General features: G+C 46.8%; 1 protein-coding gene across 17 annotated transcripts in view; it reads right to left on the minus strand.

Moving 5' to 3' along the window:
* hspg2 (heparan sulfate proteoglycan 2) overlaps nucleotides 1-24,958 on the minus strand; it is a 113,125-nt gene that overhangs the window by 39,267 nt on the left and 48,900 nt on the right. For 11 of the 17 annotated variants that reach the window (XM_086158914.1, XM_086158913.1, XM_086158901.1 and 8 more), the window contains exons 4-29: nucleotides 20,414-20,523; nucleotides 20,232-20,290; nucleotides 19,280-19,452; nucleotides 19,117-19,155; nucleotides 18,026-18,151; nucleotides 17,723-17,896; nucleotides 16,768-16,887; nucleotides 16,544-16,675; nucleotides 15,313-15,457; nucleotides 14,338-14,717; nucleotides 14,083-14,246; nucleotides 12,799-12,978; nucleotides 12,508-12,704; nucleotides 11,179-11,326; nucleotides 10,788-10,915; nucleotides 9,970-10,056; nucleotides 9,155-9,213; nucleotides 8,950-9,011; nucleotides 8,230-8,370; nucleotides 7,978-8,151; nucleotides 7,233-7,412; nucleotides 6,699-6,817; nucleotides 6,487-6,598; nucleotides 5,668-5,781; nucleotides 5,363-5,490; nucleotides 4,788-4,874 (exon numbers count right to left, since the gene is read on the minus strand). In XM_086158914.1, the coding sequence (XP_086015040.1) occupies nucleotides 4,788-4,874; nucleotides 5,363-5,490; nucleotides 5,668-5,781; nucleotides 6,487-6,598; nucleotides 6,699-6,817; nucleotides 7,233-7,412; nucleotides 7,978-8,151; nucleotides 8,230-8,370; nucleotides 8,950-9,011; nucleotides 9,155-9,213; nucleotides 9,970-10,056; nucleotides 10,788-10,915; nucleotides 11,179-11,326; nucleotides 12,508-12,704; nucleotides 12,799-12,978; nucleotides 14,083-14,246; nucleotides 14,338-14,717; nucleotides 15,313-15,457; nucleotides 16,544-16,675; nucleotides 16,768-16,887; nucleotides 17,723-17,896; nucleotides 18,026-18,151; nucleotides 19,117-19,155; nucleotides 19,280-19,452; nucleotides 20,232-20,290; nucleotides 20,414-20,523 (3,538 nt within the window). The remainder of the gene's footprint in view (nucleotides 1-4,787; nucleotides 4,875-5,362; nucleotides 5,491-5,667; nucleotides 5,782-6,486; nucleotides 6,599-6,698; nucleotides 6,818-7,232; nucleotides 7,413-7,977; nucleotides 8,152-8,229; nucleotides 8,371-8,949; nucleotides 9,012-9,154; nucleotides 9,214-9,969; nucleotides 10,057-10,787; nucleotides 10,916-11,178; nucleotides 11,327-12,507; nucleotides 12,705-12,798; nucleotides 12,979-14,082; nucleotides 14,247-14,337; nucleotides 14,718-15,312; nucleotides 15,458-16,543; nucleotides 16,676-16,767; nucleotides 16,888-17,722; nucleotides 17,897-18,025; nucleotides 18,152-19,116; nucleotides 19,156-19,279; nucleotides 19,453-20,231; nucleotides 20,291-20,413; nucleotides 20,524-24,958) is intronic. The other 6 variants (XM_086158915.1, XM_086158917.1, XM_086158912.1 and 3 more) reach the window with 3 other exon arrangements.

The raw sequence follows: 24,958 nt of genomic DNA on the forward strand, positions 1-24,958 counted from the left end.
GACTCGGACGCAACTTTTAACCCCTGAAAACAATAAGGCAGGAAGCTGGGAAATCTGCAGGAGGTGACGCATCCAAGCCTCTCACCCCAAGGCAGATATAAATCACAGACAAAGAGTCGACTCTCTCAGACAAGGAAGGAAAGTCCAAACTATTCTGATGTTCAGTCCGTGTGCAATGAGGGTGCATTACGAAAGCACTGTCGGCACTACTTCTGTAGAAGATTAAAAAACAAAACACCAGTGTTGTACGTGAAAAGATTTCCCACAGAAAATAAATATTAAATAAATAAGACAAGATCCCTTCATGTAGCTGGAGATGGACAGAGCTGCTGACGGTCAACATGAGGCAGATGTTGATTCCATCTCTGGACAGGCATAGGAAGGCCATTCAGTAAAAACAATGTCAAAACTTGGGAGAACCAAGCAGGAGTTGATACATGGAGCTGCAGAACCAGACGCCAGAGATGCTAGAGAGGAAGAGCAGGAGGCGCCGCCGAAACCGTGACACAGCGGAAAAGCAGCCGAAGCATGGGACACGGACGCCGCCACCAGAGCAAAGGCTGATCCGAGATCAGTGCGAGGCGCCCTGCCGTCGTTTTCTTACCTCGCCTGCCCTCTGGCAGCTCCGCAGGTCAACGAACGGCTGCAAGAGGACTTTGGCGAAGCCTAAGATCTAACGACTCAGACACACTGCTGTTTTCTGTGGAGGAGTTCACGTTCTCTAACCTTAAGGTCAGCGATAGCGACGGATTCACACTCTTATTACATGAGCATTATGGCAAACAATTGCAACAAAATCAAATAGTAGATACGGCTTAGGAAGAGTGCACCTCAGAAAACAACATGCTGTACAACTCATGATAAAACCAAAGGTCTAGTTTAGCATCACATGCAACAATTTCACTATATTGTGTAAAACCCCGGACTGGAGCCTGACCAATAATCGAGTCTTGAGTGAGAAATGTTGAACGTCAACATTTTATTTTGGGGTCTTTATGTACCGCCAGCAGAAGATAGTCAAAGTTTCAAAGCGCCGGTGCTCCCTGGACAAACTAAAACTGTTTACGTGGATCTTAACCTTGATACTACAAGACACAAGCATGACCAATTTCAGTTCTCCACTTTTAAAAACAGACTGGAGTCCCTCCTATTTGAGTTTTGGGCCAGCTGACAAAACCAAGAATTTAAAACAATACATGTGGCAGCCACTGAGGAGTGCATGTGGAATAAATCGGTCCTGTTTTAAAATCAGGAAAAATATATGATAATTTGTCTGTCAGAGACAGGTTGTGTCTTTATGATTTTGAATGAGAGTGAATGGTGGCATGTCTACATGCGCCCCTGAAACTGACTGGCGACTGGTCCCAAAGAGCAGGATAAACGGCATAAATAATCAATGAATGAAAGTTGTGTAAGGTTTTCCTGGCAGTGCAAGCTGCCAACAAGTACAAAGTCATCGATATATTGGTAAAAAGCCAATACGTATTGGGGGATGTATCGGTCAGGCTCTGGTCCGAACATTTTCTGCCAGCACATCACATGACAACGCAGGAGAGGTGACGTCTTCTACTCGGACATTTCACAATAACATGACAACCGCTTCTCTATATTTCCCTAACTGGAACCAAAGTGCAGCTAAAACTAGTGATTGTTTTTGAACCCCTCTAAAAAAGAACTAAACTGCTGAATCAAAAGAGGGGGGGAGTCACGGAGACTGTGACATAATACCAATTTAATATCAATTGAATTTATCATTAATAATAATAATACAATTATTTATGATAATCATATATTAAGAAATTAATATATTTGACTTTGTTAAACATTTGGGATCACTATCAGGTTTTTGTTTTTTTTTGGGGGGGGGTAATTTGACCTAAAGAAGAGAGAGAGGTGATTCTCGGGGAGTTTGAGGTAGTCTGGCATCAATAAAAATATATATATATACAATGAACACATTTACATACATGAGGTACTCATACTAAGCTAGCTTTTCATGGACTTGTGCAAATAGTCTTCCTCAGTGTCATAAAATACATCTTGAATGCCATAAGAGTCAAAAACAAAATGCTGTAAAACAGCACAGTACCATACAGACCCTTCATGAAGTAAATGACATAAATACTGCAAACACAAATAGGGAAACAAGAAAGAGAGAAAAAATGAAATAAAATAAAATCCACCAGTCTTGGTTAAATACTCCTTAATCATCAGGGATGATTCTGATAGGAATGGCCAGCCGCCCTAGGACAACATGAAGAGAAGCGTCTTGGCTCTTCTTCTGATTAGCTAAGCTGTGGCCCCCTTTTAAGAACTTCAGTAGATCCAAAATAGTGGAGGGAGGTTTTGTCTTCTTCTTCTTCTTTTTCTGCTGCTGCACTTTTGTGCCTGCTTTATCTGCGGGGGCGGCCTTGGCTGTGGTAGGCGTACTTTTGGAAGTTGTACTGGTGGTCTTCTTTACTGCAGCAGCCTTGGTTCTGGTCGGGGACGTCTTTGTCGTCTTTTTCATCTTTGTTGTAGCACCGTTGGGCGATTCTGTGCTAGTGGCTATGGCTGTGGCGGTGTTACTTGTTTTTTGAGGGGACCGGGATGATTTCTGTGCAGTTTTCTGATCGTTCTTCTGATTATGGCCAGAGCTTCCCGTGTCAGGCTTGGAGGGTTTCTTCGGTTCCGCATCTGAAGAAGTCCCACCATTATGGGCCTTCTTTGGGACAGTTTTACTGTCCGATAAAATTAGTCGGTTGTTTTTCACAGGTGACGAACCCTTTTTGGTTGCCTGATCAGCTTGCTTATTCTTCTGCCCGACCCTGGCAGCATTCGTTTTGAGAGACGGTGGCTCAAGTTGAAACTTGGTGATGGGTTCCTCTTCTTGAACCTGCTTCAGTCCAGTCTTGCCCGGCTGGGACTCAAGTCTCTCACGCGCCTTTCCCTTGGCTTCAGGTTTTGGTGTAGTTTTGGGTTTATCTGGAGAGCCTGACCTCTTCTTACTCAGCGTCACTTTCAACTTCACATTTTGCGCTGAGGTTGAGGTTGGACTTATTGTGGTACTATTGACCACCTGAATTTTTCCCCGCTGTCTCGCAGGTGATGCCTGCTTGGGTCTCAACCCTCTCTGAGCACTGTTGGGTTTCTTGGTGGAGAGGCCTGGCGTCGGTATGCTTTGAGGTACAGTGACTTTACTGGGAAGGGGTCTTGCCGTGGGCTTACGTCTCACTGGAGGTTGCGGGGTTGAGTGAGAGGGTGCGGCGATGACGGTGGCAACGGGCGGCAGGGCCAGCCTCTCCTGGGGCGACCTGGAGGTGTGCCTGGCCCGTTTCATCTTGTTCATCTCCTGAGCCAGGGCGGTGAAGCCGTCAATGAGGATCTCCAGCCGACCTTCGAGCCTGCTCAGGCGGTCCTCCATATCCGTGTAGCCCTTCTCCAGCTCAGTGACCTTCTTGTTCTTCTCCGGACTTGACTGGAGAGTGACGAGGTCCTTCAGCTGCGAATTGAGCAGGGCCTGATGGTCCTCCATCCGACGGATGCTCTCCTTCATGTCCAGCGTGTTGCCTTCTAACATTGTGAGGCGCTGGTTGAAGGTGTTCAGGTGGATCCGGAGAAGCCGTTGGAAGTTTGAATTTCTACTCTGAGGGTCGGGCGTGAAGCGAGGCGGGTGTCTGGACACTACGTTTTGGTGAGTGACCGGAACAGCATTTGCCGAGCCGGGACGCGTGGTGTGACGGACGGCGGCAGTCGACAGCAGCGCCCGAGTCGGGATGACAGTGGCTTCTGAGTGGATGCTGGGCACGTCCTCCCCGTCCCCGCTTCCGTGTGGTGTGATCTCCTTCTCCCAGCTGAAATTGAACACTGATTCTGCTCCACATGTCACAGGCAGGAGGCCGTCAATCTGCTTCTCATGGAAGGGGTCCCCGCAACTGTCCGCAGAGGGCTTCTCTTCTCTTAATGTCAAAACAGCACAGTCAGGCATGTTGCAGGCACACAGGTTCAAATAAAGAATAATGTAGCAAGCCTCTTCTCATACCAAAATCACCTCATCATCTTTGCCTCCAGAATGACAAAGATTTGTTTGTTCGGTTTTTATCTTTTTGCATTTATTTTCTTACAGCCAGACAGGATTCCTCATAAATGCCACATCTACATTTATGCCATAGAGACGCAGAAGAGTGCATTCGCTCTGCGCCTTAGACAAAGATCACATGAGCCAACACCGTCAAACTTCGCTACTGGTGAGAGAAGCACAAAGCCAAAGCGGGTAAGCAACCTCTGAGAAACCGCAGCGTAGAAGAGAGAGGAAAAATAAGATAGAGGCCAAACTAAAGATTTCCTCCAGACATACAAAACTAATAATTTCTACTTCCAAAGCCTTCTTTTCCACAGACAGTTAAATACGATCACATTCTCAGCACCGCAAAAAAGGCCCCTGATCCTACAACAGACATATTAGTCTACCACAGAAGGAATGACCCTTCATTTGCTGCATATAAATAAATCCAAGAAATCATCCAACAGTCAATAAAAAAAACAAGACAGAGCAAAAATTCAAAGTTACTTCTGAGAGCCGATCTCCCATCCCCACTCACAACAGTCAAAGATAAAATAAAACAAAAGAGACGTGAACCACAGACATGCCCCCCCCCAATCCTGTTCCACCCCTCCCATGAATAAAACCAGCGGGTTGGCGAGGGCCAACCGTGCAGCCGGCCCACCCAGGAACCCCAGGCACTGAGGAAACGAGAGGGTGGAAAAAGAGGAAGGACGAGGAGAGGAAGGGGGAGGGGTCACGTTACCTTTCACAGCGTCGGCCGGTATATCCGGGGGGGCAGCTCTCACAGGTGGGCTGGCCGTCGGAGTCCAGGTAGCAGGTGGGAGAAAATCTAGGCGGAAAGAAATCGGGTTGGGAGTTTGGTTGTGCTTTCAGCCCTGGGGACAGCAAGCCCCTCGCTCATCGACCCGGGAAACGGTCATAACAGTCTACCGCCATTGGTGAGACTCCCATGTTTTTCCAGTTACATGGGGGAGGATGGGGCTGGGAGGTAGAGGGCGGGGGTCACCCACAGAGAACTACAAAAAAGAAGGAAGAGATCCAGGGTGCTGGATTCTTTTTGTCTGCCTTGTTTCAAGACAAGGATGACATCACGTTCCAAACAGCTTGCTGCTCAGGAGGCTGGAAATGCGACAATCTACCTTAAACCGCAGAATCAGACAAAAGCACCGTCAGCGTTTTGTCTGATATGTTTCTTTTTTCTCAATTTTTTTAAGTTTCATTTCTGCAAGTGGTTCGAACAGGAGAGACTAGGAAAGATGATTTGATTGATGTAAAACTTGAGGAAACGTGGGAGAACCATTCCCATCCTGGACTCACTGGTTGCTGGACGTGGTTCCAGGACAGGGGCAAGGCTGGCAGGCCTGGGCTCCACCGGTGGCAGGGTTTCCGTAGTAACCGCTCTGGCAGCGCTCGCACCTGGGCCCGGCTGTGTTGTGCAGGCATTGCTTTTGGGGTCAGGGCGCAAGACAAAAGAACGAGAGGTGAGATCCACCGAAGCAGGCGGAGGGCGGGCGTGCGCCTCCACATGTTCGGATTCGCCGACAAACCATAGGCTGCATTCCAGAGAGGAAAGGTCGAGGCGGGGTAAATGATGAGGGGAGAGAAAGGAGGGTGGAACCTACAAGACACCTCCCGGTCTCCGGGTCGCAGCTGCTGGCGTGTCCGTTGCAGTCGCACCTCTCGCACGTGCCAAGGTAAAGGCCCGAGCTGGTTCTGGTGTAGCCCTCGTCGCATTCCTGCAGAGGCATGGAAAAACGCCGCAGGTGAGCGCCGGGCGATGACAGGGCAGAAAACATCTTTGTTCCACGACATCAGGAAGATGGGGCGCTATTATTATTGGGGCTGGTCGTGGAAATTAGAGAGTGTTCAGGACAAGCTCGGGCAAATCTTTGCAGCTGGCGCTTGTCTGCGGTTGTTCTCCAGTTCACTTGCACTTCAAGCTAACCTTGACCGTGAAAATCACAAATTGGCCCCCACCCCTCTGCAGGAGGATGAGGACTTCCCGCTCCGGATGATTCAGTACCGGCTGTGTGTGTTTCTGTTTTTGGCTGCGTCCAGATTCCCCAGAGTCAGGCTGTGTTTGATCATCTTGTAGACTTTATAAGTTTATTCTATTTAACACTATTTACAGGTTATAAAGTCAGAACTGACTGCAACCATAGTGTGCAGGCGTGGAAAGGCACTGGTGTGTTTACCGGCTCGACCAATGATGGCACAGTCATATAAATGATTGATAGACTGATTTATAATGATGTCAAAGTAAAATCTGTCTATTATCAGTGACGAACTTTATGGCAGGCAACTTTTATAACAGTGATTAACCAGAAACCAGAATTTAAGGAACAAATTTTGAGATTCCAATGAACTTCCTGCAGGCTATAAATAGAACGAATACATATGTATAGAGATGTAGAGTGAAAGGTGTGCGTATGTGTGTGTACCTGGCATGAAGGCCCTCTGTACCCCTGTGGGCAGGCGCACTCCTCCACCTCCAGCGCCCGCTCGTTGCCAGTTGAATGCGGAACGGCGATGTCCATCTTGATGTCTGATATACTACATGCCGCAACGCCGTAAAATACACGTGGTGAGAACACACTCATCGTACCAAGTGCTACATCAACTCCACACACATGGCCATACAGAGTGTGTGTACCTGCTCTCCACCATGTTGTCGGTGTACGTGGCCCGGATCATGAAGACTGTGACGTCGGCCAGGGCCATCAGGAGGTGCTCACGGGTGCAGGGCTGCCCGTCGGCCCGGCGCCACGCAGACTGACAGGAGGGAGGCAAAGAGAAAGTTAGCCAGCTAACAGCGCAGAGTCACGTAGCAGTTAACAGGAGAGAAGGTTTTTGTCTTGCAGGGAAATATGGAGGACGTTTTAGTGGAATTAAATGTTTCAGGTTGGTCATTTAATTTATTCTTTTCATGAAAGTTCTGTTCTGTGTCATTTTATTGATTTAAAAGAACTTTCCCCAGTTCGTGATGAATTCTTGATTTCGAGGATCAAGGGAAAACAAACTTGATTATTCTATTATAATATTCAAGCTCTTTGTTTGCTTATCTTTGAGCTCTGATGTGGTTGAGGATGAAGTGATGATTAAGCTAAATGAAGTGCATCATTAGCACACAATTTACTTTAAATTCACAAAAACCTATTGTTTCATATACCGACTGCTGAAGACCCACCTCTCTGAAGGTCACGGTGAAGGTGTGTGGGAGCCGCGGGATGGGCCGGCTCGCGGCGTAGTGCTCCAGAAAGATGCCGTTGCCCTGCAGAACCACGTCTGGCTGGCCTACGATTGTGAGCGAGCTCCCGAACGACTCGAAGCGCACGGCGTAGCGCAGCTCGCCACCGTAGGCCGTCACCTGGGAAGAGAAAGTAATAGCAAATAGAAAGGTTTTTGACAGCAATGGTGACATGGAGGGTTTGCATGGCACCCATCTTGGGCTTTTCCACAACATAGTTCCAGCAAGACTTGCTGGGTGTAGGTGGTTCTCCATTTTGTCATCTTCCTCATAGCATGGCACTGCAACAATACTGTGATGTCCTTTTTTGTACGCAACTCTTGACACAAACAATGGCTTCCAGTCACACAAAGCCAGAGAAGAACCAAAGGAGGCTTTGCATGGCAAGACGCAGCAGAATCCATGCTAACGTAGCGCTCTTGCAGGTTTTCCAAAATAAAAAACGGTAAGTTTGATTCTTGCGTCAAGTGCAGTCCTCAGTGAAGACATTTTGTGGCCAATCAGTGGCTGGCACTCTGTCAACATCACATTTTAATATCAGCTTTGCTCGCTTGGAACCTCACCAGAGCAGGTACTTAGAAAGTGCAGGGTACCAACACCTATCATTGGGGTGTGTTTGAACTGTGTTGTGGAAAAGCACTATGACACTTTCTCCTCCCCCCGTATGGCAAAATTTTAATCTAACCTTGTCTCCTCTGAAGCTCTGAGGCAGCACCCAGTAGTAGGTGTCCCTGGGGATGCTGGCAAAGGAGCGGTACACGACTTCAGAGGGACCACTCTGGGAGAAGCCATCTGTGATGGTCTTGGTGTTGGCAGCGTTGGATAGGGAGAAGAGCTGGCCGTTGACGCCCCCACGTACCTGGGAACCAAAAGATGGACACTTGGATTCCTGGCGGGTTGGTTTTGCAAACGTCAGTCTGACAATCCTCCATCCTACCTGCTCCCTGCTCCAGGAGGAGCTGGCACACTGCTTGGTGACGCCCATGCAGAAGCAGCGCAGGCAGCCGTCAGGGTTGGACTCAGACAGGTGGAAGAAGCCCTGTTTGCACTCGTCGCACTGGGCGCCCGCCACGTTGTTCTGCAACAACAACAAAACCCCGTCAAGTACTTGATCACTCATACTATCAGTGAAAATATCCGATCGGTTTGCCCCCTTGATGATGTTGTTCAGGCACTCATGTTTGGTAGGAGGGTGGCTGCGATGCGGCAGATATCAGGTTGTTGCTTTTGTTTGTCGTTAGCCAGAGCACATCAACTGATTCTCCATATATTCACAAAGCACAAAATGGCATTTTACACGGCTTTTCTTCAACCCAGTTTTAATGTCTCACCTCTTAAAGTGGCGACTTCCTACTGTTAAACTGGTTAATCTTGGATTTGAAATCGGCGGCCAGACTAATCAGCTGGGTCATGTGTAGAAAACAAAACTACAAGCTTTTCAGTGCTGCAGTAAAGTACAGACAACAGGGAAAAACATTGAGATGTGCCTTTACTTGTATTACAGTTTTACTGAGTATTTTTGGGATGTTGAAAAAGATATGGTAACATCATCTCCACACAGGACCTGTTGCCGGTCACAGCAAAGTGGTAGATATCAAAAACCGTCAGGGTCAGGGTGACGACACACACAAACTCAAATACAGTAGTGTATCTGTACCTTACAGCTGCACGGCCTGCTGCCAGAGTTGATGGTTCCTCTGCTGTCACACTTAGAGGATTCTGCAAAGGAGAGCGGAAGACACAGGGAGGTGAGGGTGTGCCTGGGAAGGGTGTTTGGGTGTGATGGGCGGTCACGGTGGGGATGACGGTCATATATCAGCACGATCCATGTGCCTCCACCTGTTCCACCCATGTCAACTCACGGTTGGGAATGCATTTTCCATTGGGCAGCAGGGGGTTGCCTTGGTAACCGGCAGCACATCTGAGGAAAAAAAAAAAAAAATGCCTGAGCACACTAAAACTTATTAAACATGTTCTGGGATTCGCTGACAGAATTTTCATTCTTTCATTAGAATTCGAATTATTCTCATATCAAGAGTTTGGAGTCTTGTCTCTAAATACATATTCTAAAAAATACATATTCTAACCACTCATCACTGAAATTTTGTGTTTTCTTTCTTCAACAATGAACTAATATTTCTATTCACGTTTTATGTTTGGGGAAATTTGATGAGTATTTTTTTGTCCTGCTTTTTCCTGCTTGTGTTTCTTGAGGGGATTTTTCCTCTATTTTTTTAAAAAAAACTTCTTTATGATTTCTTTTAATGATTTCTTGATTTGTTTTAGATTTTAAACTTTAAATTATTCCTTGATTATTTTTGGAATAATTAACTGATTTGGGGGGTAATTTCTTAATTATATTTACATTATATCTTGATTACCCTTAGGTTATTTTCTTATTTTTTCTTTAGCATTCTGTTTATTTTTATCAACTAATTTCAATGTTTTGTTTTTAGTTCTTGATTTGGTTTATGCAATATGCTGATTATTTCCCAAAGGTACAGCCTCATGATTTTGAGGTAATTTGTCAAGCAAAATCAGTGATAATAAAATCAAATCAATATAATCGTATTAATTATTATTCTTAAAAATGGCAGTCACGAAAAAACACCAATATAAAATATCACTACTGTTTATACTGTGTCAAGCCCCCAAATACATCTGGATTCATCCTCACTTCTCGCAGCGCCTGCCGGTGTAGCCGGGCCTGCAGGCATCACAGGTGGGCTGCTGGTCCGTGTCCAGGAAGCAGGTGTCGGAGAAGCTGCAAAACACGGGTGGCGTCAGTCAGCGTTCTCACTGGCAGGGGTTTATGAGTAGCAGACAGAGAGAATAAACACCTGATGAAGTGATGGCTTGTTCTGCAGTCATCATGTGCATGTGTGTGTGTCTTTCCAAAAGTTCGTTCATCAACACGTTATATTCAGACCATAAAATGTTTCACCCACCACAGCTTGCCTCCACTTTGTAGAAATTAGCAAAGTCATGCTAATTTTTTATTTTCATTTTTTTTGTCAGTGTCAGCTGATTTCTTGGTGAAAATGCAGATGTGTTTATTTAATTTATACCAAATTTTAAAATCAATTCAAAGAATGATCCTTTTTTTTTTGCCTTTTGGTGTTTCATTAGTGATAATTCTTATTTCATTTCCCCTTGTATTTCATGCTGAATGATTGCCAATGGTATTTTCTATATAATTCATATGTCTGTTGATTAAAAATGAATACATACATATACACACATACATATACACAAATATATATACACATATACACACACACACACATTTTAAATTGCTTTCATTCTCATTTTTTTAGTGTTGGCTTATTTTGCAAGTTTATATTAATCATCTACTTTCTTGTTTTCATGTCATTCTAAAGCAGGCTCAATGAATTTCTGGACTTGTCACAATACACTTGGCAAAGGAGTCAAGGATTTTGTTTTCTCCTACTCTAGGAAGGAGGTGGGTTGCTTGGGTTTGGGGGGTGACCTCACCGGCGCGTGGTCTCGTGGTAGGGGCAGGGGCAGGGCTTGCAGTCGTCAGACCGCCCTCGGCTGGGGTCCCCAAAGTATCCGGAGCGGCACTTGTCGCACTGAGGGCCCTCAGTGTTGTGCTGGCAGCTCTGAAACAGGGACACGTTGCTCCTCAATCACCGGCCCACGGGTCTAGCAACACTACAAATAACAATGGTGATGTGGGTGTGGGTGTGGGGGGGGCACGATGACCGTTTTCATTATCAGTCACAAAAGACCAGTCTCTGCCCCGTACATGGAGAAATTTCTCTTGTTCACTCTGAAATTTTGTATTAACAGAGGACATTGTATCCAAGCAGCGTGGGATTATGGACGACGGGTAGGAGCCAAGCAGATGCGGCAGGGGAGTTACCAGACAGTGTCCGCTGACAGGGTCGCAGGCGCTGGCGTGTCCGTTGCAATTGCAGCCAGCGCAGGTGCCGAGGAAGGAGCCGCCGGGGACCCGCTCGAACCCGAAGGAGCAGATTTCACACGACAGGCCCGAGTATCCTGCTGGACATCTGGACGAGTAAACAACATCATTATCATCATCATGGGCCACTTCCAAACAAATCCCGGCCAGTCAAACCTCCAGAGCCTTCATGATCTTCATTGTGCCGTGGCTGATACGGCTTCCTTTAACAGTGATTAAGGGCATCTAAACACTGTTGGTGGCAAAGCCAGCACTGATTCTGCCCATTGACTAGACTTCCTCATCAGAGTCCCGATAGACCTCCCATGGACAGATGCATGCTCAGCTCAGGCTGTCACATGACCCGGACTATAGTCAGACACAATTTTGCCAAGTTGTTTTTTTTTTGGAAATTCTACAACAGCCAGTCCTCAGTAAGCTCATGATAGCCAGGAGCAAAAAGGTAAAAAAAAATAAACAACAAGCAAAGATTATGAAAAAAAATTATAATTGTATAATTATTCAAAAAAGTTCATAATTAAAAAAAAAAGTAATGAAAATAATAATATTAATAAAATAGTATTGATAATAATAGCAAATATAGTGATGACAACAACAACAACAATAATAATAGTAACTCTGGATTCATCTGGTTCTCAGACCGATGCCTCTGACAACAGGGGATGTTTCCTGCAAGGCCCTGCAGCTTCTATGGTGTCAAATTACGGTGATTTTAGACCCACGTTGACCTGCAGTTGACTCCGGGACATTGCTCTTGTTTCCGGCTTCGGATGATATTTATCATTTTCCAGATGTTTATCACTCCCACTGCTGCTGCTGTCATATTTCTTAATGGAAAGAAATCACCTCAGCATCCAACCTTCTACAACTTGCCCCCCTCCACCAGCACATCACCCAGCTGTAACTTCACTGCAAAGTGATGCGCAAGAATGACAGCGGGAACCCCATCTGGCATTGATACAGAGGAACTGATGACGCTGATAGTGAACTTTTGGGGTGAAGAGGAACTATCAATAATACTATATACTTCTGCAATTATTTAGCTAATAATTAACAATGTGTTCAAGGTCTGCTGGTTAAATTCAGCCTGCTGTTGCTTAATTTAAGTAAAATTTGCGTAGAAAGAAATTAGAATGAATGAAAAAATGAGCCTCACATCATCCCGAGAGATACACCCGAAAGGTTCCCACTTTAACGGATGATGTAACGATGTTCCCGCCCCGGTTCTAAAAAACGCGGGAATCATCACTTCAACTTCTCATCTCCTACCTGCACTCCTCCACTTCCTTGGCGTGGCCGAGAATGCTGAACTCCACAGTGCTGGTGTCCATGACAATGTCGCTGAGCGCCACACTGACCATGTGGTTGTCATAGATGGTGCGGATGCTGATGCTCTCCAGGTTGGCCAGGGTCATCATCAGGTCGTCACGGCTCACCGAGCGGCCATTGGAATGTTGCCAGTTATCCTTAAAAAAAAACAAAAAAAAACAACTGTGTTCCCACCAATGATTGCTTTATTTTGTTTTTTCTTTCCACAGAGGCAAACTGTGCCTGACCTACCTCGGTGAATTTGATGTCCTTCTGGTTGACCGTTCGGGAAGGGGTGCCGCCGCCTCTGCGGTACACCAGCCTGCGTCCATTTCCCACGAGTAACACATCCGGCTTCTCCACAGGCTCGGAGAGGCCGCGGGCCAGCGTGTAGCGCACCTTGTATTTCAGGGATCCTCCGTAAGAGTCAATCTGGGGGCGGGCAAGATCATTTTTTTTAATATCCTCCCGATTATTATCCATACACCTAAAGACTTTAAAAATAAATTTGGAAGACTTGTGGAAAACTATCATTTCACACCTGCTTGCATCTAAAGAGGTCCCAGCCTAGTCTGTGATGGCTGAGATTTTACAAAGACTGTGACTCTTAACAGTCAAACTCACTATTTATACGACTACAACTAGATGTTTTTCAGCAATGTTTCCCCTCCATGCGATGTTATTTGCAGAACCTCTACGATTTCACGGCATCGGTTTTCTTTCTTGACATCGTCCAAGCTGGGCTGTTCTGCCCACAGCTCTACCATCTGTTCCTCTTTTTGGAAGCTCCACACTGATCGGAATGTCATTTGCTATTCCTGTTTATCCATACCACTAAAAAAAATACCATCTCTGCAGCCAATACTACTCTGGTGATTGTTTGTTTATCAGGTTTTCTGGTCTTATTGGTTGTCCATTTACGTTTTACGTCACCATAAGGACTGAAACACTTGCAATAATATCAACCATGTTTGATTTGGTCATAAACCCCGGACTAGGAAAGGACTGATTGAAAAGAGCTAAGATTATCACATCATATTTTACCATTGAGATGACATGAGCACACTGCGACTACAGCCAGACTCCTAAAATGTCCTTCTGACTTTCAGTTTTAAGTCTGTAATTGTGAAAATTGTTGAATGTACGCATAGTATTAAGAAAATCTAAAAATATTCAATCATTCTTTATCTACTACGTTTAACCCGGCTCAGGGGGCAGGGTTGAGTGTATCCCAGCTGTCATTGGGCGAGTGGCGGGTTCATCCTGAACTGGTCGCCAGTCAATCATGGGTCCAAATGTAGAGACAAACAACTGTTCACTCCCTCGTTCACACCTAACGAAGAGACTTAAACTATCCACTCTCTCATTTGAACAACACATAAAACTATTCATTTATTCATTCTCTGATTTCACACAGGTGAAACCCAAAAACCCACGCAGGCACGAGGAGAACACAGATACCCCCCACAGAGTGACCGCTGGTCAGAACTGAACCAGGGACCTTCCTGCTGTGTAAATGTGCATGTACATTTTTACCTTGTTGCCCAAAAACTGGCGAGGCAACGTCCAGAACGAATCCAGGTTGAGGAAGCGGCGCGAGAGGTCGACCAGCTGGATCTCTTCCTGCTCCGGATTGATGAGCAGCTGGGTGGAGGAGAGAGGCGGGGTTCCCGGTCTGGAGGGGTAACTCACGTTCACCCCTTGTGGGGAGAAGAGGGAGCAGACAACCGGGCCATTAGTACGGAGGGAGGGGTTCGGGGGGGTAACTTGGATGAGAGTTTGAAGTGATGCCTTTGAAATCGTCCTCCTGGTTGAAGCGCAGGCTGATGTGGTTCCGGTAGCGGCCCGTGCTCTTGCAGTTCTTGGTGATTCCAGCGCAGAAGCAGGAAATGCAGCGGCCCGACACGCTGAAGTGCCCAGCGGGGCAGTTGCCTGGAGGGCGACGGGGCGGAGTCAGGTAAATGGGTTGGTTAGATTTGGGCGCAGCCGATGGCAATGCGGGCGGGGCGTCACCTGGGTTGGGGTTGGAGAGGAGAGTCAGGACGCCGTCGGGGATTCCGAACACCAGGCCCTTGGCGTTGATGGCCTCGCAGGTGTATGCCCCCTGGTCGCCCTCCTTCACGTCACGGATGGTGAGGGTACCGCGGCCGTTCTCGCTGGTCATGGAGATCCTAGAGGTGGGAACATACGATGATGGAGATACTGGAAGAACTTCTAAAGCATCTTCCTGCCGCCATCAAATTAAATCCCTATTACAGATGAATAATCTAATAGTAGACACTCTAAAAACATTATAAATAAAATATCCCAATAATTACACATTGTCTTCACATCTGTGTTTTTGAAAGATAACAAATCTTTTAAAGCTAAAATTCTAATAACTGTAGATTCCCATCTATTTCAATAAAACATGCTTTTTTTAAATCTGTATATCTATATTGAATATTCTGTCTGATTCAATTCTTAATTTATAATACGATTTATAACTTATATAATAACGTAATTTATAGCCCATTAAGGATGGTGGGACAACAAACAATGTACACGTATAACTTTTGGCCTATTTCTGAAAAAACTAACTTATTTCCGCATTTCCATATGATTTTTCATGACTGGAAAAGTGGTCAGTCATCTTAGAGATTTTCCCAGGATGCGTTGGAAGCCGCGTGTCTTCAAATCAACCTTCTCCAGGATAAAACCGCTGATTAGATTAAAATCTGTCTCAGACGTAGGAGGTGTTCGGAGGCTACGCTGACAGAAACCCACCTGCCGCTGACAGGTATGTGGCCCCAGTTCAGCCTCCAAGTGATGATGGGGGTGGGTACGCCCACGGCCTGACAGGTGAAGGTAACTGTGGCCCCCCGCGCTGCCTGGACAGACTCCTCCGGCGGGCTGGTCACGGAGGGGGGAGCTGGAAAAGCGTCAAGAAAGTCAGACTTCAGAAATCTACAAAGTGAAGGCACACGTGGGGGGAAGCGGGTCGTCCGGTGAAACTCGCAGAGGGTACGGGGGGGCATCAGGGTGGGGGACGATTCTCTTTCAGTTCTGAGGAAGCCAAGGTTGACGTTAAGCTCTTTGTCTCGGCCTGCACATGTGCAAAGTCCAGTTTGCAGAAAATCAGTCACAAAGGAATTCGGAGGGTGACTAAGCGCTGGGAAAGGAGATAGCAAAAGGCTAATAAAAAAGAAAAAAGAAAGAGTGGAATGTGCATGAGCGTGAAAGTTGCGTTAACGTAACCCTTAGAACATTATCGGCTCCGGAGCTGCCATTTTCAAAGAGCCATTTAAGTGAAAAAAAAGAGTAAAAAAAGTCTTTTATAAAGCTGTAATTACTGTATAACAGGTGTGTAACGGTCTAAGAAGCGGTCTAAGCTCAGGTTGCCATGACTGCGGTTTGCTTTACGCCGCTGAAAATATGCGAGAAGCAGTTAAGGCGACACTCAGCAAAAAGTTTAGGGTTTGACTGTGTTTCAACCTCAGGACTCCTTTTCAGGGGCAATTCAAAACACTTGTGACAGGAGGTTGGGCACAGCGCTCGCACTATAAACAGGAAGCGACCTAGGCATCTGCGCTGCGGCATCCGGTGACAGGGACCGGGGATGCAATCCCTCGTTTCAGTATGCTTTCATTTTCCGCCCGTGATCATGGATCCCACTCACCCCCTCAAAAGTGGCTGACCGATAAGGCCAGGCGAGCTAAGGTGGTGAAATAAAACTAGCGTGTCTTTTCGACACAAAAGTTGTGATTTTGAAGTTTCATTCGACGAACGCTGGACTGAAAAATAGTCGAATGATGGGTAAAGGGAGGTCGGGGAACAGATTCACAGAATTTCCCAGAGGAATCAATGGATTTCCAGTACAGACACACGCAGGGCTCTGTGGAAATCAGCGGTAAGTCAAGGCTAGGCTCATCAGCTAACACCCTCTGGAATGGAAACAGTGAGCGGGCGGGATTGCGATACATCCCAGAATACGTCCTCCGCCCTCATGCAGACTTACTGCAGCCATACTCATCGGAACGGTCTGGGCAGTCGGGCTCCTCGTCGCACTGGTAACTGGCCGGGATGCAGGTCCGGTCGCTCAGACACTCAAACTGCTCGGGGCCACATCTGTCGTCCGGACCTTTGGTGGCTAGAGAGGAGTAGGAGGCAAGATTTAGCCCGCCCGCTAAACATTCATGTCCTCAGACTGTCTGAAGGGATTTGCAGCCGGTTAAAACTCACGGCAGTCCGTCTCATCTGAGTTGTCCTCACAGTCGTTGTCTCCGTCGCAGCGCCAGAGCTTGAGGGCGCAGCGGCCGTTTTTACACTTGAACTCGTTGGGCTCGCAGGGAGACGGCGTTCCTGTAACGAGCCAAAAGGACCCGTATGGGGCGGATGAGTGGACGTCCGGCCAAGTACCCTTTTTAGGGTCTTTGAGATGATGTCAACAAACCAGGAGGTTTTGAGAACATCGCAATACAATGCCATTGCCATAAGGCTATATTGGTTTCTTTAGAAGTCCAGTTCCCCGGAAGTGTTTTCAAACGCAGATTCAAGCAGTGATGTAAAAAAAGTCAAGTTTACTCAAAAACATAAAAATTTGCAAGAACTTTCAAAACAACCACTGAAAAACTTCACAAAGCTACCCTGGGAGCTAGATTTTGTATGTTTGCTACAAAATCAGAACAATTTATTTGTTCATAGGATGGAGCCTATCCTAGCTGCCATTGGCCGAGAGGCGGAGTTTACATGGACTGGTCGCTCGTGAGTCACGTGGTCACAAGTAGACGCAAATCGTAATTCACTCTCATTCACACCATTTAAGGTCTTCAGTGAATCCACTCCTTGATTTTGGACTTGACTGCGGACACCGGAGGACACCCATGCAGACAAGGGGAGAACATGCACACTTTATCTGGAAAGGCCCGGAATTAAACCATTGAGCTGTGAGCGGAGGCCATAAACACTCCGCCACCAAATAAGAGACGGATTCCTCAAAAAGGGAGCGGGCAAATATCAGCTATGAATGAATTATTTCTGTTCGAAAGAAATTTTATATTGAAATTGTTCTATTTTTGAGATCTTTGAAAGGGCCACTAGATAAAGTAGCCCCTTTAATAACTTCACCAGACCCAAGTGCAAATTGGCCAATCTACCCGCACCTTGTGCCGGAGAGCAAAGCTCAAGGGTGACTCACCGCATCTGAGCTCGTCGCTCCCGTCCGAGCAGTCTCTCTCTCCGTCGCAGATGTAGTCCCGGGGGATGCACTCTCCACTCTTGCATGTGGCTTGGTCAGATCTGCAGGGCCTGACCGCCAAGGTGGTCGTGGTGCCCGGCAGCGGGGTCACCAAGTCAAAAGGCTGTTTTGAATCTGCAACAGTTACCCGGCCAAATGTGTGAAGCGCTCGGCCTTCTTCCTCCACCCATCCACCCCTAGTCTACTCGCCACGCTGGGCTCGAAAACGCCCGGCGGACACCAGACTTGGCTCGGGTCACTCACCACAGTCGATCTCATCGCTCAAGTCTCGGCAGTCAGGTCTGTTGTCGCACAGGTACTCCATCAGGATGCAAGTGCCATCGCCACACTTGTGCTCATCTGACATGCACTCTCTGATGTCAGGGGTTACTGAGAGAGATGGGAACGGACGGGGTTTAATGGGTTGGGGTGAGGTTGGAGCGTCAAAGACACGCAAACCGCGGCTGCAACACAGGCAAAATATTCAACTGAAATCATTAATCCAATCAATGAAACACACAAGCAAAAATGCTCTGAATTTATTTTAAATGATCGAGGATGGGCATTGAGATCCCACTCAGTCAATGATTGGTCTGGCCTTTCACGAGTGCTAGCCAAAAGGGAACGAAAGTGCCGCTGGAAGACTTTAAATGCAGAAGAGATTAGAAAAATAAAAAACTACGGAATACAAAGGAGACGGCTCAAAGTGACACTCCGTTCAGGAAGAGGAGTTAAATTCCGCAGATATACCATATTTCTCGCTAGGGAGAAACTGCAGAAACCTGCTTCTTCTTTCCCCCCGATCTACATCTATATCTATATTTACATATATAAATAAATAACCCAAAATCAAAAACACAATCACCCTCTACGGTACATTATATTAAAGGTCTAAATCTGGCCCTAAAGCATCCCGTCTTATCATCCATGTTTAACTGGGAGCACCACCCAAGGGTGAGCGTTGGGTCTGTGCCGGAACACTAATAGACCAACTCATTCAGGGGGTTAAGACATTATAGGTTAAGTAAATGTTCCGCCTTGTGTTGTGGGTATGTCTTGGTAAACAGCTGCCGGACTCAGCATCGACCAAAAGCGGTAGCCTGAGCAGTTACGGCTGGTGCTAATAAAACCCATACCATGCGGGAGGGGGATCCTTCTACGTGGACGGTGCATCGCCGTTTCCATGCAGGTAAATTCAACGAACCGCTACTTCATGTTTAAGTAGGAGGGTGTGGCAAAAATCTTGACGTGGTAAGAAGAAAAAAAAACAAAACACAAGAAGCTTCCCGGTGGCGCGAGACAACGTGGCAGTTTGGCCGGATACTCATGCAGCACTGCACAGCACACTTACAAACCTGGCATGGCTAAAGACTTCACCGAAAGCTGAGGTTTGTCTAGAAAACCAGAGGGAGACATTCAGCACTGCCAGTGGGGCTTGACATTTACTGCAAGGATACAGCAACTCCTGTGTTAGAGGTTCGCTGGTGGAGGTTTGGGCGTGGGGGGAGGGGGTCTTACCTTCCCCGAGTTGCCTGAACTGGAAACCTTGGACTGATGTGACGTAGGAGGCGATAGAGCCCTCCTTCACCACGCCGTACAGCACGCTGCGGATCTGCTCTTCGTTGCTGTTGAACTCCGAACCAACATCCAGCTCCACAAACACGTCCACCCTGTCCCCTTTCTCCACCTTCCTGCAAGGACCAAGTGGGGAACAGCTGTGGAAAACGACCTCCCACTCTGCCTCGATATAAGTATGCATATATAAAACAGCTATGTATCAATGTAATCGGCCTGAAGTCTTTACAGGTATATGCAATTAAGTGTCTTTATGTTGTGCTGAATGTCATATGCCCCCTACTCTCGCAACCCTGAGTGCAGGATTAGCAGTGTAGATAAAAAATGAATTTATTTTGAATGTTTCTGTACACTAACTAGCCTTGATCACATCCGGTACTACTTTCACCGTCTGTGATTTCAAAATCTGACAAAATGTCAGGAACGAAAAGTCAAGAATAATACAACAGTGAGTTCAGCCAGAAGAGAGCACATCTTTTTACACTTGACATATAAAGTCTTATCCCGTCATTTACACACTGAACATTAACACATATCTTGAACAATGATTGAGGTGGGACTGTTATATCAGTGAAAATAATCTTCAGTGTGTGTAGGGAAGTGGTGTCACACCCAGTATTAGACCTGTCCAACATTCATGTGGTCTTTATCAGTATATATAGCCATGGGAGTTGTACAATTATTCCAGCTTATTAAATGAAAGCGTCCTCTGACCCCCTACTTCCTGAACTCAGCTGCCACTGCCTTGCTGGAGCTCTGACCATCTGACATGTTTTAGAAAAAAAAGAAAAAAATTTAAAAAAAAAAGGAAAATCATCCGTCCGGAAAAGACACCACTCCCGCGGAGCACGCCTGTAGGGACAGAAAGCTCGATTCCAGGGATTTGTGCTCTTACTTAATGAGGACCACGCTGACACTCTGGGTACCTGGAATCCGGTTGTACTCTGACTGCAGCTATGGAGGGGAAAGAAAATCAGTAACTGTGTTATGGTGTACAAAAGGTCAAACACGGCGTGTGACAGGAGCCCGCCGAGGAAGCGTGCATGAGCATCGGGGTGGGGTTTAAGGTAGACGTACCGTGTCTACCACGGCTTCGGAGATCTCGTGAAATGCCGTGGAATAAATGCTCTCCAGCTCGGGGGTGTAGACCAGGGAGTCGGTGAAGTTGACAAGCGCCCTGTAGAAAACTACAAACAAAACAAAAACAGGGGAAAAGGAGGATGGGGGTGAATCTGTCAGTGGAAACAACCCAAGATGGCAGGCAACCACCGCAGACACTACGTTCACAGCCACCTCTCGCTGTTTCATTATTAAACCCCCATTTGAGATGACGGTAAGTGCCAGGGTCGATTAAGGGAAAACGCGACATAAGGTTTTCTCCTAGAATTATTTCCCTGAGGAAAGCCTTTGGTTAAAACGTTTGAGAAGTACAAACTGGAGAGAACGATTGTGGCCTCAACAAGAGCCACATACAAATTATGGGATCTATTTCCATATCTGAAATGTGGTGGGGTTTATACTAAAAACCAACAAAGGCGGCGTTGCGCCACACGTTGGATCTGACGAGAGGCGCAGTGAGACGGGCATCCTGCTCCCCGCATTTTCAAATATAACGTTAAATTATAGTATTACGACACGCCTCCCCCCTTCGGTCTTTCTGTGGGGACATTGACAGACGTTTGCGTCATTCCAGCGAAATCCAGACAGGAATCCGGTTGATGCGAGGGGCCGAGCGGCACATCTGCGGCCACGAGTCGCGGGCGTACAGCGGCGGTGGTAAGGTAAAGCTCAACTGAACTTCACTAGGTTTTGGGTGGCTTTCCATTGCTTCATAGTCCCCCCCCCACCACCACCAATGCAGACGGGGTTGTTTTGTACGCAACACTAAACAAACAAACAGGACATGGTGGCCTGGCAGTGAAGCTTATGCTTGGTTGGCAGATTCTTGCCAAAAATGAAGCGCGTTTGAAGGTTTAAACGCTCATTGATGATATCTTCTGGCCAATCAGTGGCCGGAAGTCAGTTGACGTTAGTTTTAGTGCCAGCTCGGTGCACGTGGCACCTCGCCGGTGCAAGTGCTAAAAAGTGCCAGTGCTGCAAACTCCATTGAGTTGAGCCATGCTGGAAGTGTGTCCATATATGGTTTTATATTTGTCCATTTGAGGATAAATCGTATTTTTCTGCATTTCTTTGCTGGACCAAATAACTTTGTTTACTCCACTTCTGATGAAACCAAACAATGCCCCTCTCACTATCTGGTTTCCGAGGGGAATTTTCCCCATTCACCTTTTTTTTTCGACAGACGTTTTGCGGAAACTCCATACAGTTTAAAAACTGAAACAAAGAACACAAGCTTTGATTCAAAACAAAATCGGACACTGAAAAAACTTACAAGGCCGCCGCGTAGGCACCACACCGGGCACAGCAAAACAATTAAAACAGATTAAAAAATTAGGTCAAATCAAATTATATCTATGTGACTTTTGAAGCTGGCATTCTACTTTCTTCAAAAAATTAATGGCGTCAGTGAGTGAAACACTGTGACACTGCGGGAAAGACATAATAAAAAAACCCGCGGTTATTCTTTACTATCTATTGCACATATGTTCAATGCTAGCTGGCAAACAAGCTAGCAGACTCTCAGAGCAGTAAGAAGCAATTCCATCCACCAATCAGATATTTTACTGCTGCTTGTCAGGATTGTGGGTACATTTGCTTTCGACTTGTCAAAATGATGTTTGGCCCTGTCCAAGCGCTGCTCCGCTTTTTCCTTTGGGCTGCTCCCTTCAGCAGATGATTGGCTTCGGCCTCCTTGGAACCCTCTCCTCTCACACCAACTAACTTCGTCTTCTTCCACCTCACCCATAAATCTCCTTTTTGGCCTTCCTCTCGTCCTCCTGCCTCGCCGTTCCAACTCTGGCATTCATGTACCCAGAGCTTCACCATCCCTCACTCGGTGCATGTCCAAACCATCTCCGTCTGATTTGCTGTCTGAAGGACTGCTTCCTGATCCTACCGAACCTCCTCAGTCCCAAAGAACCTCAGCATGTTCATCTCTGCTTTCCGTCTTTTGCTCAGTGCCCACAGCAAATATTGTCTGCGTGAAAATGACTGACTGGTTTCCCACCAGTGTTGTCACAGTACTGTGGCAAGTAGATGCAGAGTACACGTTGCACTGGGATGATATCTAAAAAGGTTGATTCTTTACATTGGCTTCTTTTTAGAGGTATATCCATGTTTTGATGCTAGATTTTTGCCGGTACTTAACATATTGATATGTGAACTTTGTTTGTTCTAGTGATTTAAAACGCGTTGATATTCAGTTAAATGAAGGTTAGGACCTTTCTAACCATCAAGGGGAGGTTTTATATTTGAAATATAGAGCCCTGCTGAAAAGTGTCATTTCAAGAAAGAGCGGTGTCCCAAGCCATTTGGTGCAACTGGGTGTTTCAAACTGTATGTAAAGGTATGTTAAAACAGAACAGGGATAAAATTGGTCTTAATCTGATGCATCGAAGATAATTTATCTCACTCAACTGTCACGACATGCTGTACATCTGGGAAGAAAGAAACAATTATTGGGCCGTGACACCAAACAAGCAAGCTGAACGTATATGAATAATTCTTTTTTTACTGCGGGTACAGGTTCGCAGTCGCACCCTGGCTAAATGAACCTCTACCTCGCCAGAACCTGGCACTTTTGAGGATCATCTGTTTCGGTGACATTTAAAAACAGATCCACATTGTTCTGAGCTATTCCGCCGCATCTGCCATCGGCGAGAGCAAAGTTACAACAGCTCAGCTCTCACAGCCGTTTAAGGCCTTTTTCCACTCTTTCAGTCACTGCCCAAGTGCTTTATAACAATAATAATCCTTTATTAATCCCCGTGGGGAAATTTGTTCTCTGCAATTCACCCATCATGGATAAACCATGAGCAGTATGCTGCCGTCCACCAGCAACATGGGAGCAGTTGGGCATTCAGTGTCTTGCTCAAGAACACACTAGGAAGAGCTGTGAATCGAACCAGGAATGTTAATTTCCAAAGACGATTGCTCTACCTCCTGCACCACGCCGCCCGGAAAGACATCGTCATTAGTTAAATGAGTAAATCGTTAGCAACGATGTCAGCTGTACTATTACAGCTCCAATGTCATGTGCTTAGCCGACCGTCTAAAATAGCCCAGGCCTACAGGGTGCCCCGTCGTCACACTCCTGCCAGCGCTTTGTTAAGAAGGAGCTGCCTTAGATTTCCGACTGGCGGTCCGGGGCGAGGCAGGAAGTCAATATTTGCTCTTTTTTTCAGCAGTCAGGTGCTACTTGCCACGCACAAAGCAATAGTGACAAAGAGTCTTGTCACAATTGAGCTTTGTGCTCCTTGTGTTAAAAGCCCGTGGGGGGAAGCGCGGCCTTACACTTCGACCGCTGCCGAGCCTTGGCTGGTGAACAGCTGCGCTAAATCCCTTTTCCTTGCACTCTGGCATTAAAAGACATCCCCATTCGTGGTGAGGGAACGACTCATTTAATAAATGTTGGCCGTTTCTGAAAACAGGCAGTGCGGTGAACGTGTAGCAACATAACTGCAGTCCTTAGCGCAATGCTGTCGGTTCTTGCTACTGACAAACTTATAGGAATAATTGCATAAGAGGCCTGAATATGGAGCCGGATAACGGGCAACATCAAAGTTACCCATCAAAGCGCCTCACTTGACCCGCATATAATCTGATCACTTGAGTGGATACTCGCCGCCAGGTCAATGGCGGCTCGTAGCCGCAACCCCTCTGAGGTTGCCGCTTTGGTGTTTTTTCGGGGGGCTAGCAAAAGAGCGGGACCGCCGCGGCGTGAGATCTTTTGATTAGACCGCCGTGTTGTGCCCCGCTAATGAGCGGCGCCTTTAAGCCCCGAGAGCCACTCTCCAGCACATCACTGCAGGATACCCGCCCCCACCCCCCCGCCCCCGTCATCAAGGGTGACGAAACCTCGGGAATGACGGATGGGAAGGACTGAAAACGTCTGGAATAAGCACTCTGCGCTCTTAATTCACAAACTTATGTAGTTATTAAAGCTCTCCAGTGGAACTGTGGCGGCTTTGTGCCATCGGCCCTCCCCGCCCCCGTCCAACACATGAAGGCCCACATAGACACAAAGACTTGATTGAGCTGTGAGCCCGGCCTGGCCTTTAAAGCGCGGCCGCATTGAGCCTGACCTTCAACCCCCAAGGCAGTACCCACGGCACCGGCCCCGAATCGTTGCATCCATTGTGACGAGAAAGGCTCGAGAGCCGGAACATCTCAAACTCGAATTGCACTGCAGCAACCTTTCAAAGATCTGTCGAAGGACATATTTCCCGCTCTTCCCTTAGCTTTCCCTTCATTTATCCTCCCGACGTAATATGTGATCCATTCCGGCTGCACTCATGCTACTTAACCCGTATGCTTGTGGCGAGCCAAACAGCTTCCTCAGAGTCCACTCGTTGCCCCCTCCTCGGGGAACCGTCTTCTGGTTTTACTGCTGAGCTCACCCCATTGTGCTCTCCCACGGCCTGACCAGCCAGCGGCCAAAAAAAAGTTTTAAAAAAATCACCACTGTCCGTAACAAAGCATGTCTTTCTACTACACGCTGCA

This window comes from Fistularia commersonii, chromosome 14 (assembly GCF_037954325.1).
Source record: "Fistularia commersonii isolate RoL2024-O1a breed Wild chromosome 14, RoL_Fcom_v1.0, whole genome shotgun sequence".
NCBI classification, from domain to species: Eukaryota; Metazoa; Chordata; class Actinopteri; order Syngnathiformes; family Fistulariidae; genus Fistularia; species Fistularia commersonii.